The 15,326-nt window shown below is 38.9% G+C and overlaps 1 protein-coding gene across 4 annotated transcripts in view; it reads left to right on the top strand.

Annotated features, from left to right (window-relative positions):
- LOC150074890 (uncharacterized) overlaps positions 1 to 15,326 on the top strand; it is a 618,385-nt gene that overhangs the window by 589,542 nt on the left and 13,517 nt on the right. For all 4 annotated transcript variants that reach the window (XM_090389408.1, XM_090389412.1, XM_090389409.1 and 1 more), the window contains one exon: positions 10,632 to 10,759. In XM_090389408.1, the coding sequence (XP_090245534.1) occupies positions 10,632 to 10,759 (128 nt within the window). The remainder of the gene's footprint in view (positions 1 to 10,631; positions 10,760 to 15,326) is intronic.

The following is a 15,326-nucleotide window of genomic DNA, read 5'->3' on the forward strand; positions in this document are numbered from 1 at the left end:
TTTTGTAATTTGAATTTGATGTCTGCTTCTGCTGGATCCCTGGCCAAATCATTTTGAAAATGATTTGGCTGATATTGCAGCTAAATCAGTCATTCCCACTAATAATCATTGCCTGTCAGTCCCCTGTACAGACTACAGGCAAATAATACACAACAAAATACACTCCCAGTGGCAGGATTCTTTATATAGACACACTACAAATAAATTACATTTGATTAAGACAGAAGAGGAAGTTATTCTTGCTTGGCACCACGTGTGACATAGTCATCTGACACATTACATTTTTGCTGAGGGCTGATGACCTTGATATATATGAGTCCTGTGGCACAGTTTTATCTTTCATTCATGTTTTAATTGTATGCTGCTTTTCATCATCATTTCATTTCATCTGAATGAGCCTTATACATTGTGTCAGCCTTTTTTAATTTATATAAACATGTATTTTTAAGCCATATACTGCCAGTTTAACGAGGTAGCGTTTTTTAACATTTTTGGCACCTTTGTCACTAGTGCTACTAATAAGAGATCAAATGCATAGCTCCTGCGTCCATGTGGCAGAGCAGGGTTGGTGACCTGGAGGCTGGATCAAGATGCCTACCCTTCACTTGAGCTGAGGTAATCATACCCTGACAAAAATGATGCTGCCATCACAATCTTAAAAGACTTAATGTAGAAACAGACCTACCACAATAGGAATGTCTATCTTTCAGTGTTTTTCATTCTATGAAGTTAAATTATTGGCTTTAAAAAAAAAAAAAAAAAAAAAGCTTGTGTTGTTGTTGGTTTGGTTATTACGTAAGTAATAGGCATGCTACTGCCACACTCTGAACATCAAGTAGTAGTAGCACAGTTGAATGAATAGATGGTTAAAGCTGCTGTTTGACACATACCAAATAATTGTTTGATTTTTTAGGATAAAAACAGAGCAATTCCAGTCAGCTGCCTATCACTAACACCAACTTCTCTCTACCTCTGTCGACTCCATGAAGAGCAGTGTCCATTAATTACCACTCAACCGTCCGTTGATCCATAGCTCCAATTTGTGCAACAGTATCAAAAGCCTTTCTAAGATCCAAACATATGATATCAAAATTATTCTTTGCATCCAGTTCCTTTGTGACCACATCATAGTATCCAATCAAATTGGTCAGACGAGACTTCCCCTTAACAAAAACATGCTGTGTCTGAGCTATAATTGTGAAGTCTTGTTTAGATGATCTTGCAGTGCCCCCATTAACTTCCCTGGAACAGAAGTTAAACTAACAGGTCTGTAATTACTTGTGTCGCGAATGTGCAAGTCATGATTCGATTCAATTACAATACAAAAATATAACCCTAAACTTATATCGCAATGCAGTTATCATACTATGTATATAGTATTAACCAAAGCTGTAGTGCTCAATACGTTTATCAATATTTGTAAAATAATAAGAGTTTACCTCAATATAGTATGTAGAAAACTTCCGTATGATACTCTCCAGAAATTAAAACGAAAAAATTGAAAATCTTATATTAGACTAACAAATAATTAAAAATCAATTTAACACAATTAAAAATAAGAAAATCAAGTAAAAGAATTTAAGGAAAAAATTGCAAAACGCTTTTCGACCATATGTCGTGATCACAGGAATTAAAATTACCGAATAGGGATTATTTGTGTTCGCGCATGCGTTTTTGTAAAAGCCCACGAATCGGAGATCAGATATGGCCAGCGAACATTAACAGAATTTTCGTTTAATTTAATTTCTATGGTTTCTGCAATTAACAGTCTCGTATAATTACATTGGACACCAAGTATTTTGGCCTCGTTAAATAAAAAAAGTATGTTTTTCGTTAACGGCGTGAAAGGCTAATTCTGACGCTGCTGAACGAGAAGCATGAACTGAGGCCGCATGTTGATTAACACGAATATTCAAAGGAAAACGCATTGAACCTTGGTAAGGTGAGTCACAATCACCGCAAAAATTTTGTATACCAGGTCATTAATTTGTGTTTTGCGAACGAGGAAAGGACTGAGCAATTGTTCAGTATAGTGTGTAATTTCCGTATTGGCCTGACCACAATTTTAAATTCAATATCTTTAAAGAATCTGTTAAGCTGTTTGTGCCACTGTTCAACATATGGGACAGAAATAAAGAATTTTTTGTTAATACTATTGTTGGTTGGTGTAGTATTTTGTGTCCTATCCTTAGCTTGTACCTTAATTCGGTTTATTATAGCAAGGGGATAACCCCTGTTTAAGAATCTGCTGGTAATATTTGTATTTCTGAGCCCAAAACTGATTCCATCGTTGAATATTTATAGGCACTTAGAAATTTATTAAATATAATCGATCTTTTGTAGGTGAACGGGTGATAGCTGTTATAATGTAGAAGCATACTGGTGTTTGTAGGTTTTCGATAGATGTTAAATTGGATTTTATTTCAGTCCTGAGTAAGCGTGAAATTTAGAAAATTTAATGACTTTGTATCCGTATCTTCCCTTTCCAATGTAAATTTGAGTCTAGAATAAATATTATTAAACGAATGTAAAATGTCTTGGATAGTACTACTATCAGTAATAACTAGAACGTTGTCTAAATATGTGATACGGGGTCGAAAAGGCGTCAAATGTATATGCTCAATTGTTGAGAGATAGATCTATGGAGATTTTTTTATTTAACGAGGCCAAAATACTTGTGTTCAACGTAATTATATGTGACTATTAATTGTAGAAATTAAATTACACAGAAATTCTGTTAATGTTTGCCAGCCATATCTGATCTCTAATTCGTGGGCTTTTACACGCATGCGCCAAGATAAATAATCCCTATTTAAGTTTCATGCTCGTCCCTATTCGGTAATTTTCATTCCTGTGATCACGACATATGGTCGAAAATCGTTTTGCAATTTTTTCATTAATTTTTCGAGTTTTATTGTGTTAAATTGATGTTTAATTATTTGTTACTCCAACGTAAGATTTTCGATTTTTTAATTTTAATTTCTGGAGAGTATCATGCGGAAGTGTTCTATATATATTTCAGTATCGAGTATTATCTCAGAGTTACGACGTTATATGTATTAATTTATAATGTTACGTTTGTAAAATCTAAGTAGTTATAACAGAAATAAATTTAAGTATCTATTGGAAGCCATGTGGTTTGAACTCTCTACTAACTAGCTGTTTATGCTAAATCACCAATTCTAAAAGCTCTATTGCTGTCCTACGTGACAAGTTAAATTATTAAATCACGTAAGTACAAAGGGTACTAGGAAAGTTTTGCAATACAGCTTTGTTTATTTAATTTTTTCAAAGTAATTTCCTCTACATTCAATACACCTCTCCATCCTCCGAAACCAATCTTTAAACCAGTTCTGCCAAGTTTCACTAGGGAGTAAAGCACACTCGTTGTCCCAAGCCCGTAGAAGGTCCTCATCACTGGAAAACCACCTCCCTTTTAGCTTCATTTTCACATGCGGGAACAGTGCAAAGTCGCAGGGAGCAAGGTCTGGACTGTAGGGAGGGTGCTCGAGAAGTTTCAGTCCTGTCGTGGTCAAATATTCGGTGCAGGCTTTGGCGCGGTGAGCTGGAGCATCCTGAGATGGAGGTACCAGGTGTCCATTCTTGACTTTGGCCGCAGGTTCTTCATAGGTCCAATGACTTTAGGCAGGCATTGTTCAGTATACCACTTAGCTGTGACTGTCTTCTGCGTGTCCAAAACGACACGTTCCACAATTCCACTCGATTTGAAAAATACAGCTATCATTTTCTTCTTTACAGATCGGGATTTTCTGACAATTACGGGTGTGTCGTCATCATCAAAGACCCAAACTTTGTTTTGAGCCTTGGTCGGCAGATCGTAATAGTACAGCCAAGTCTCGTCACCTGTCACGATGTTGTTCACATACCGAGATTGTCCCTTATCAAACTTTTTTAACATCTCCCGGCACCAAGTCAGACGTCGTGTCATCTGCTCTTCAGTCAGTTGATGTGGCACCCAGAGAGAACAAAGTTTCTTCACGTGTAAATGATCTTGCAGAATCGAACGAATTGCTGGTGCATTTAGGCCCAAAGTATCCTCTATCTGTTGGTAGGTCACTCGCCTGTTTTCGTCAAGCATTTTCCTAACAGCAGTAACGTTTTCCTTCGTAACTGACGTTCGTGGCCTTCCCGGCCTCTCAGAATCCTCCAGAGTGAAATTTCCCCTTTGGAATTCTCTATACCACCTGAATATCGTTGTACGATGTGGACAATCATCATCTAGTGCAAGAGTCATTTCTTCTAAGCACTGGTCTATGGTTAAACCACGCACAAAATTATACCGCAAAACTGTCCTTATCTCATTTCGTGACCACGATGCCATCGCAAGCACTTTACACTCTCACTGCTAATGAATAACTGAGCCCATCGACTTGGCGTGGCGGCTACTATGCACGTATGAACATGTCTCAACATGCAGCAACAAGCAGCTTCCTGTGATTCATTGTTGCGTCATATTGCAAAACTTTCCTAGTACCCTTTGTAGTGCTATAATCTATGATTTATAATAATGTATAATCTGCTATTATACAGGGTGTCTCAAAAATATTGGTACAAACGTTTAGGGGAGGTAGGTAACATCTAAAGGAATGTGAATCGCATAGGAACCCATAACTGGAAACGTCACCCTAAGTCGGTACACGGCGCTATTCATCAGTTCGCGAGAGGGAAAATTTCTGGTTTACTCATTCAAGTAGTAGTCGCTGCACGAAGAGCATGCATCGATATACGAACTCTGAGCTGGCAGACTTGCACCTAGTGTATGGATTAGCAGAGGGCAATGGACGAGCCGCTCAACGAATTTATGGAGAACGCTTCCCAGACAGACATGTACCGGGCCACCGTTTGTTTGCATGTGTGCATCATAATGTGTGCGATTATGGGTCATTTAGAGGTAACAGGAGTAGTGCGGGCAGACCACGTTTAATGCGAACTCCCGCCATGGAAGAAAGTGTTGAATGCCATCCAGAATAATCTTACTAACAGCACCAGCACACATACCGTTGCCTCTGCCTTAGGAGTGTCTCGTTGCAGTGTACAGCATGTCTGGCACCACGATTTCTTACACCCCTTTATCTCCAAAGGGTTCAGTTACTGCTCCCCCAAGATCATCCTGCACATGTCGCTTTTGCGCAGTGGTTTCTCCAAGAAAGTGTTCAAGACTTGAATTTTCCAGCCTATGTTTTGTTTACGGATGAGGCTTATTTCACTTGGGAAGGCATTATTCAATCAGCAAAATGCTCATGTGTGGGCTCATGATAACCCACACGGTGCGCGCCCCCATGCGGCACAATATCGCTTCGCAATAAATGTGTGGGCAGGTATGGTTGGTTACTGCTTAGTCGGCCCATACCTGTTACCATCCCGCATGAACTCTGCTAAATATCGGATCTTTCTTGAACAAGTTCTACCAGGGTTACTTGACGATGTTCCAGCAAATGTGAGATGCAAAATTTGGTTCCAACATGACGGGGCGCGTGACCATTTGAACAGGCGTTTTGGGTGTCGATGGATTGGCTGTGGTGGACCCGTTGCCTGGCCCCCATGCTCACCTGATTTATCGAGCCTTGATTTCTTTCTGTGGGGTCCCTTCAAATCTATCGTGTATGAATCACCTGTGGAGACGGAAATGGATCTCGTGACGAGACTCGTCTGCGCTGCTGCTACTGTCAAAGAAACTCCAGGTGTGTTCAACCATGTCCGCCAATCCATGCTGCGTCGGTGTCATCCATGCATCGTATCTCATGGTGGAACCTTCGAGCATCTGTTGTAACATCACGAAATGCATCCATCTCATACTCCATTGTTAATATTATGTCAAATAAATGTTTGCCACTAATTACTGTCTTGTGTCATTTCTGCTTCTTGTGCCTCTGATACTACTTTCCCGTGACGTTTCCGGTTATGGGTTCCTATGCGATTCACATTCCTTTAGATGTTACCTACCTCCCCTAAACGTTTGTACCAATATTTTTGAGACACCCTGTATATAGATCAACTCTTGTATATTTCATTATTTTCTTAGATTTAAATCAAGAAATGTGATTGCCGTCTACAGATTTGACTGAACTTTTTTTTTTTTTATTATTCATACAATACAGAAAAATCCATTTATTTTATTTCTTTATGCATGGAGAAATAAAGAAAAATATTGTAATAAAAATACATTACATTTCAGCAAAATCCTTAATCAATATCCTTAATTACATTTTTTTTTCAACCTATTTCTCATTGATGCAAAGTAACTGTTGAGTTCTGCTGGGGTATCTAATACTATCCGTCATCCATTACATAGCGATCCAATCTGGTTTGTCCATCTCTTCTTTGCATTTATATAAGTGAAGAATTCCTTCCCCCCCCACTTTGCCAGCATTAACCTTTTCTGTGGCACTATTACAGATCAATTTCTAGCTGTTATGGGCTTCAGTACTTTTCTATGACATCTTTTTCTGCTCAAGTAATTTGGCAACGTCATTATTCATCCAACTTGGAGTCCTCGTGGAGTATTTTTCTAATGGTATTTAAGCATTCAAGACTTCTATGATTGATGTTTTAAAGGTATACTATAATTACATTGTATTTGCTACTGTGAGATATCTACCCAGTTAATGAAGGCCATGTAGTGCATCTTAAACTGTTGTAATTTCCTTTTCTGAAATTATAACCCATTCCTTTGCCTTTAACTACTGCTATCTTTTGTCTCTCTCTTCATTATCCACTGTAGAACTCCACGATCACTTCCTGTACTATCATCTCTATTATGTCATCTGGTTCATGGGTAATGATGAGGTCTAGAGTATTCTTTTCCCTAGTACTTTCGCTGACATGTTGATATAAATAGCGATCATCTAGTTGATTTAAAAATTTTGTCCCTCATGTGGAGTGTTCTTTCCACTTTCTCCAATCAATTAGAGGCAAATTAAAATCACCTATAATAAGACGTTCATGCTTACTTGCCCATTCCATTTGCATGTAGAGGCTCTCATCATAATCTTCACAATCACCTGGCCTGTAGATTACACCCATTCTCATTCCCTTTGCTTCCAACTATCTCACATCATACTAGCATGTGAAACGTCTGAATCCAGGAAAGCTTTTATTGCACTCAGGCTGCTTTTGATAAGGAGCACAATCCCACCACTCCTATCCTTCTTAAATACATTTCTGTAAGCCCTATTATGTCAGCGTTACTTGTCCTAACCAGCAGTTCGAATTCAAACATTTTATTGGCTACACTTTTGACATTACTGTATAAACAGTTAAGACTTGGTGTTCTTGTATAGTTAACTACCCTGACACATCCCTTAAAGTTATTTAAGCTTGCTTCCCTGGCATTAGCTACCTGCTCATTTGAAATGTTTCTGCCCTCAGAGCATCTTGCTAATACGTTCTGTTGTGGTAACAAACAAGAACTCTTGGAGTATGTGCAGGTGTTACTTTGACCAATATTATCAGTATTACCCTTGACCTCCCCCCCCCCATACTAGCACTTTTCCTGAACCTTTAAGGTATCATCAATAATACTGGCAAAAACTCTTACTGCACCACCTTTGTTTAAATGTATCCCCTCTCTACAAAACAGATTCCTACAAGTGCAGGCCAAGCTGATAGAAATTTCTGCCCAAAAGTCTTGAGTTAATCCACAAGACTTTCAGCATATAATCACTCCTATCATGCCTGGACAGAATTGCAGACACATAGACATTGTGACCTAACTCACGGCATTTCTTCATCATGGTCCTATAATAGTCTGTCAGATCGTGTATGCTTAATATCATTAGTTCCCACATTAATAATATTCTCTTTACCCCCCTTAAAATCTGACAGTCTGTTGGTGACATCATTAATAGTTGCTTCCCACACATATACCCTGGTTCTAGTCCACCTATCCTTATTTCAAAAAAATATTTCCTGTTTCCCTGACAATGGAGTCTCCTAATAAAACTAAGTCCTTTTGAACCAGAGTAGTTTGCACTTGGTTATTCTTTTCTGGGGCCCGAATCAGGAGTGCATCACTTGGTAGGTTACTAGAGTCTTGAGTCCCTGATAAGCTCCCAGCGACATTATTCCCCAAGGGCAAGCACCCATTTTTTCAGTGACTCAAATTGTAACTTAAGATTGGACACTCCTTACAACGGTGACAAAGAAAAGAATCTCCAAGTTAGCTAGGATTACCCACTTGGAATACATGCCACGGTTCTGCAAAGGATAAAATCTTGACTCGCCCTCAAATTAGCATTAGCTATTTCTGTATGAATCATGGTACACTCTGGATAAGTGTTCAAGGTGGATCTTGTAATAACCATTTTAAAATTTAATAATGATTAACAAAAAAAAACTTTCAAAAAATTATATTTTTATTAAAAAAATCAAACTTTACAATACATTAAATAATCTTTGAAATTCTGCTCTAATCTCCTCTTATCTATACTTCTTTACTGTCACTATGAAGAGCTCTAATAGGCTTGTCTACTCACCGTGAATAATAGTAGTATTTGCCATATAGTGCAGGGAAACCACTTGCAGAAAAAAAAAACCAAGTAGATATGAAAACACAAATTGTATGCTTCCCTCCTAACACAAATAAGTATCCAGTTGACCTTTGAATTTATTCAAGCTGTTAGCCTCAACTACCTGCAAGGTAAACTTGATGTCTAAAAGAAAACTTCCTGCAATCTTAATTTAAATCTCAAGACCCCTGCTTCTGGAATTCTTTAGAACTGTGAAAATTTTACCTTCATTCATTTCACTAATCCCTCAATGAGGTCACTTCTGAGGTGCCTGGTTGCCAAGCTCTGTAGTCTACATAATCGCGGTCTTTTCCTCATACAGTCATTCTTCTGCTGATCTCACCATTCAAGTTGCTCATCTTTGGACTCTTTGAAGAAGCCCGATGTATTTTTTCAGATGAAGTCTTCATACTTGAACACGGTATTCCAAATGTGGCCTTAGTTGCCTCATACACTGGGATTATAACCACCCTGACTCTACAAGATAGCATTCATTAAATCATTGATAGCACACCATGGTCTTTCGTGGCTGCCTGTTGTTTACGCTGTTCAGAAAATTTCATATCTGCCCATATTTTAACTCCCAGATCCCTTTCCTCCTCTACTGTGCATAATTTATTTGCGGGTCTCTGTTCCCCAAGTGTGTCAAGCAAAGCATTTGACTCTGTCCCTCATGAGAGGTTGGGATTACTGGTAAGGTTCTAAGATTAATTGTTGGATATCTGCAAGGCAGAAGGTTGTGATTAGTGTAACGCCAGGAGTGGTGTCCCTCAAGAATCGATTGTTAGACCACTGTTCTTTTTTCATAAATGACATCGAAGGGATAGAAGACGTGATGTCAAAATTTGCAGGCAATGTAAATATAGGCAGATTCGTTAATGATGAGTGCCAAACAGTACTCCTTCAGAATGACTTTAACATACTTCAAAGATGGTCAGAGAAGTAGCAATTATGTTTTAATGCAAGGTGGTTGTTCCCACAGACGATCCTTAAGGCGGCGGCTTAAGGATTGTCTGGGGGAACACACAAGTACCATACAGACCACAGAGTTAGATAAGTCTGCTGTTGCTGAACATTTCTGGGAAAGACAGCACCAGGTCTCCCCAGAAAATGCTGTCATCCTTGATCGGGCACATAGGTTCTGGGACTGCAAGTGGCTCGAGAGCTTGTGGATTTGCTCCGATAACGATACTATGAATAGGGATAGGGGTGTGCGGCTTCACCCCCTTTTTGAGGCTATAGTCCTCTCAAAAGATGAGCGTTTTTGTTTACTCCGGTTCTGGGGCACGTGTAGGAACTTTTGTTCGTGAACCTGATACTTAAGATGTGCTGCGCAAGTATTATTTCTTGATGAGAAAGGAGGTGGATGCCCCCGAAAGCTACAATTGTATAGTTTTAATGCTTTTAATCTTATATATTTTATTGTATTTTAAAAATTTAGTATTTTATTTTGTTTTTAGGCTTTATTCACTATCAGTTATTGTAAATAGATTATGTTACAATATCCTCTGTATTGTTTGTATATATATACAGTATTAAATTATTTTAACTCAACGGTTGGTGTAATATTGTGAAATGTATATGACAGTAATATTGTGAAATGGTATATGTTCCTTCTTGAAATTACAAAGTATTATTTGAAAAACTGATCCATTGTTCTACTGCTTATGTAATTAATTACTTTTGCTTGAAGATTGGTAGACCCTCAAATGTATATTACAGATAAATTCATAGTATGTGTTTTATTTATGTCATAATACTATCAAGTCCTTCTTGCCATAGTATTTAATGATCACTGCTTTTTTCAAACAAGTGGAAGTCTTATCAGATATCAGAATAATTTTTTTAACCACCTGATATTACATTTCTAAGTTGAGAAAGCACCAAATAAGGAAAAAATATATCAATGCTCTCATGTAAAAAAAAAACCACCATTATTTTTATTTGTACATGTAGTATGCTTGCTTTTAAACCTCAAGTGGGGGCAACATAGTTTAATGTTTATATAAACTAAGGTTACTATTATGATAAATTTAACACACAAAATGCATTGCTTGTTATTAAAATATTTTGCAATACTGAAAGTATAATTTTATTTTATAGTTATCAGCTCAAGCAGCACATCATGAACAACTTCAACGTCAATTGCTTCTTGAAAGAGAACGCTATGTTCACATGGGGCCACAGCTAATCCATCCCCAGCTTATTTCACAACATGAGGAATTCCTTCGGTAAGATTTATAATAGGTTAATACAATGACCTCCAAAATATATAACCATGATATATATATATATATTTTTTTGTTTTGACTAGACAATTCTGCATTAGCAAACTAATCCTTTTTACAACCATGGACCTTTCCATTTTACTCAAGGTAGTAACAGATGTAGAAGACTTCTTCAAACAGCAAGATTATGCTAATGGAGCTTTTAATAATTTACAATGATTAGGGTGCTAATCAAACAAAAAGAATAATTAGATATCACAGAGTGTGGTGGCCATCTCCTAGCAAGTAGATTGCAGCTGTGAAATAGGCATGATTAATGTTAATAGTAATTTAACAGTATAAATTATTTGAATAGAACACAACTATTTTGCACACTTCTAATCAGTTGTCAATAAAGAAATATATTCTGTTTTTTGGTTGAGGGTCCCGGACCAGCCCAACTGGGATCAACTGCATTCCAATAAGTTCCCCTCCCTTTGGTCCTAGGGCGGGATCAAGGCTTATTAGAAACATGGGTATGGTGCTACTAAGTGAACTTAGCATCCCCTCGTAGGGCTCAGTGGTGGGTGAGGTACTTAGGCCATCCAATTTTTATCATACTCAAATGAGTAATTTAAATCCTAATTGAAATGAAAATAATGAAAACACCTTGATAAAAACAGCCAGAACTGAGGACACACCACTCTTCCTCATTCTCCATTTTACTGGAGAGCAGCCAGTTGGGAAGATGTCACCCTTCTTTATCCAGAAAGGATTGGCAGGGTTGGTAGGATCACCAAATCCATAAAACGGCTGCATTCTAGCGACTTTTTGGTCGAAGCTTCTAGCATAAACAATCCTGAAATCTAGGGGAATGCCTATAACTGTAACCCCCCCCCCCCCCCCCCGACAAAACTCTGAATTCTTCATGTATCAGAAGAAGAGATCTGAACTGAAAGACCAAGAGAATGTCAATGCGAAAGGATGGGAATCTCGTCCCTACCCAAGTTGTCATCCTAACATTCAACACCCCCATGGCCTCCAAGTTCCATCAAGGCAGGCTACTTAAACTGCCCACTGAGGTGTTTCAGATGTCGGAAATACGGCCACTCACAAACAGCTTGCCATGATAACCCACCTGTGCTCGATGTGGTGCAAAAGACCATGACAGCAAGGAATGTTCAGCTTCCAAACCGATCAGTGTAAATTGTCAAGGAGAGTACCCTGCCTACTCTAGAGCAGGCTACCAGTGGAAGGATGAAAAAGAAAACTAAAAACAGAGCTGAATATCCCCTATCCAGAAAATGCATCCAACCAATAAATAGCAGGAAGCCTTCGTATGCCCAGAAGGTTTCTGCAAAGTGCATTGTCAGTACACAAACTGAGATGACTATACCGCCAAAAGAGTAATTTATTCCGATTGCACACTATTTATTGCATTCACAAAAGCCCACCCAAAACACAGTTAGCTGCCACTCCTCCTAGTGCTGCACCACTACCAAATGGTAAAGAAGAGCCACCCGTAATACTAAAACAATGGATGTAGAGGATAAGGAGGTACCAGACGAATCAGCCTTGGAACTCTTTGCAGAGGAGGAAATGGACATGGGTCACTGTCCATACTTCCCCACAAAAGTAAGCCCTCAGCATCTTGGAAGCTGCCTTATGGACCCGCCAAGCCAAAATAATGGCTAAATTCCTACAATGGAATTGTAGGAATTTACCAAAATGGATTCCAGCAAAATATGGACGACATCAAGGCCTTCCTGTACAAGCCAGTTTGCTTTTGCTTGTAAGAGACCACAAGGTCTCTTACATCCTTGTGGGCAACCAGACCCTAGTTCAGCCCTTGCTGCTGCAATTTGCCTCACAGTGGGATTTTTATTAACTGTCTGCTCTATTTATTTTCCACCTGGGACTGACATATCCCAGAAACACCTTGATGATCTTGTAATGCAGTTTCCTTCCCCTTTCTTACTTCTCGGGGCTTTTAATGGACATAACACCTTGTGGAGTAGTGCTAGGATCAGTGGAAGGGGACAAGTCATAGAGCATATGCTCTATGACAATGAACTCTTCCTTATAAATGTAGTAACAAACACCTTCCACATGCCTACCCGTACGTTTTCTGCCATTGATCATTCTACCTGCTCCCCTTCTCTCAATTGGGAAGTGGAGGAGAACCCATACGGAACTTATCACTTCCCTGTAATACCCTGCTTACACAGTGGTAGACCATGTCTTCCTTTTAGGTTATCACGGTGGAAGTTCGATCAGGCAAATTTTAAAATCACAGCAGTCAGTCAGGAACCTATCAATGATGCAATTGCAAAATCGTCTGCCTGGTTTCCACCTTTTCCCAAACCATGGTGGAATTCACAGTGCACAACAGCATAAAAGGCTCAAAACAAAGCTCGGGGAATATTCTTGGCTGATATCCTACCATGGCCAACCTTATAGCTTTTAAACGCGCACGAGCCAAAGCACACTACACGTGCTGTCTGAATCGTCTATTACCCAGTCTACTAGCGATAAGGTGGTCTGGGATAAAATCTGAAAAATGAAGGGAAAATATAGATCCTAGACTATAATGGGTGCACTATTGCAGAGCCAACTGCAATAGCCAATGCTCTTGGAGAAACATTTTCAAACATCTCTAGGATATCTTCCTATTCCCCAGAGTTTCTAGTCCTGAAACATAAAAGTGGAAAACAGGCACTAAATTACACACTAAAGGGCCTATGTGTGCTATTCACTATGCAGGAATTAAAAAGAGCTATTGGACCAGATGGCATCCATCCAAATGATTAAGCACCTTTCACCAACGTTTATGGATCACCTGCTCCTTTTATATAACAAAATCTACACTGAAGAGCAGTTGTTCTTGCCTTTGCAAAGCCATCCTAAAATGTCTACTAATTATCGTCCTATTGCTCCGACTAGCTGTCTGTGCAAAATTCAGGAGAGAATGGTTAATTTTCGTTTAATATGGTATTTAGAATCAAACCACCTCTCCAACATTCAGTGCATTTTCCAAAGAAACTGGTTTATTGTGGACCATCTTATTAGACTGGAAACATCCATATGGGATGCTTTCCTAAAACATGAACATCTTGTGTCCGTATTCTTTGACTTGGAGATTAAGCATCTTAAAAGGTTTGTATGACCTCGGTCTTAGAGGGCATCTCCCCGTTTTTATTAACTTTCTAGCCAAGCGGTCCTTCCAAGTTCGTGTAGGATTCTCACTATCTCGTTCATTTTGCCTAGAGGAGGGAGTACCACAAGGATCAGTAATAAGTGTCACACTTTACGCCATCAAAGTAAATTCCATTACAGAACAACTTCCTCTATCTATGATGACTAGCATATTTTCTCAGTCATGCAACATGAGGGTTATTTAAAGACAACTACAAAAATTAAGGTGGAATCACCTTAATTCCAGGGCACTTGCTGATGGATTCAAGTTCTCACTGCAGAAGACCATTTGCATGCACTTTTGTCGTAAAGTGTAGTCTTCATCCTGAACCTGAATTAAGGCTTGGACTCGTTTTCAATAAAAAGTTGACCAATCTGGAACGTATCCGCCAACTCCATACAAAGTGCACGAGGGGCCTTAATATTCTTCACTGTCTGTCCTCTACACCTTGGGGTGCGGACCGATGCATCCTACTATCTATGTATTGTGCACTTGTACGATCCAGACTAGATTACGAGTCTCTGGTATACAATTCAGCCAGGGACAGTGTATTCTGTATTGCTACTGGAGCATATCCTGCCCAGAGCCTATATGTTGAAGCACATGAACTGCCAATTGTCCTTTTGGTATTCATGTGAAATCAAGGTAAACAAGGTTGCCTAAACACTAAAGCAGCCTATTCCAACATGTGACTTTTCCCTTAAAAATTGGGGAAAGTTAGATACTCCTGCAGCTCTATTTAGCACATTGAGCTGAACATTCTGACTTTGCGGCAGTTTACACAAATGGCTTGAAGTTGGAATCATATGTAGGATCTGCTGCTCTTTCCAGATACTACCATATCATTCTCCCTGAATGCAGCAGAAGGACTGCACGCTATAGAGCTCTGGATCACATTAATAAATGCCAATACCAATGGTTCATTCTATATTCTGATTCTTTGACTGTCATACAGGCTTTATTTTCAGTGAGATACAACCCTCACCCAATTCTGTCTCAAATTCAGCAGATCTGTTCACTCCATGAATACAACATCTGCTGGATTCCCAGCCACATTGTGATTATAGGAAATGATTTGGCTGACACTGCAGCCAAATCAGCGATTCCCACTAATAATTGTTGCCTGTCAGTCCCATATACAGACTAAAGGTAAATAATACACAAAAAGATTCACTCCCAGTGGCAGGATTCATCAGATAGATAGACTACAAACAAACGACATGATATAAGGCCTGTAATTGAATCGAAACGAGGAAGTTGTTTTTGCCTGGACTCGCATAGGACACAGTCATCTTACACATTTGTATTTGCTGAGGGCTGATGCCCCTTCTATGTGTGAGTCTTGTGACACAGTTTTATCCGTGAAACATATTTTAATAGAATTCCCAGATTTTA

The sequence above is a fragment of the Mastigoproctus giganteus genome, unplaced genomic scaffold (genome assembly GCF_048544385.1).
Source record: "Mastigoproctus giganteus isolate SK-2022 unplaced genomic scaffold, ASM4854438v1 scaffold_16, whole genome shotgun sequence".
In the NCBI taxonomy this organism is placed as follows: domain Eukaryota; kingdom Metazoa; phylum Arthropoda; class Arachnida; order Uropygi; family Thelyphonidae; genus Mastigoproctus; species Mastigoproctus giganteus.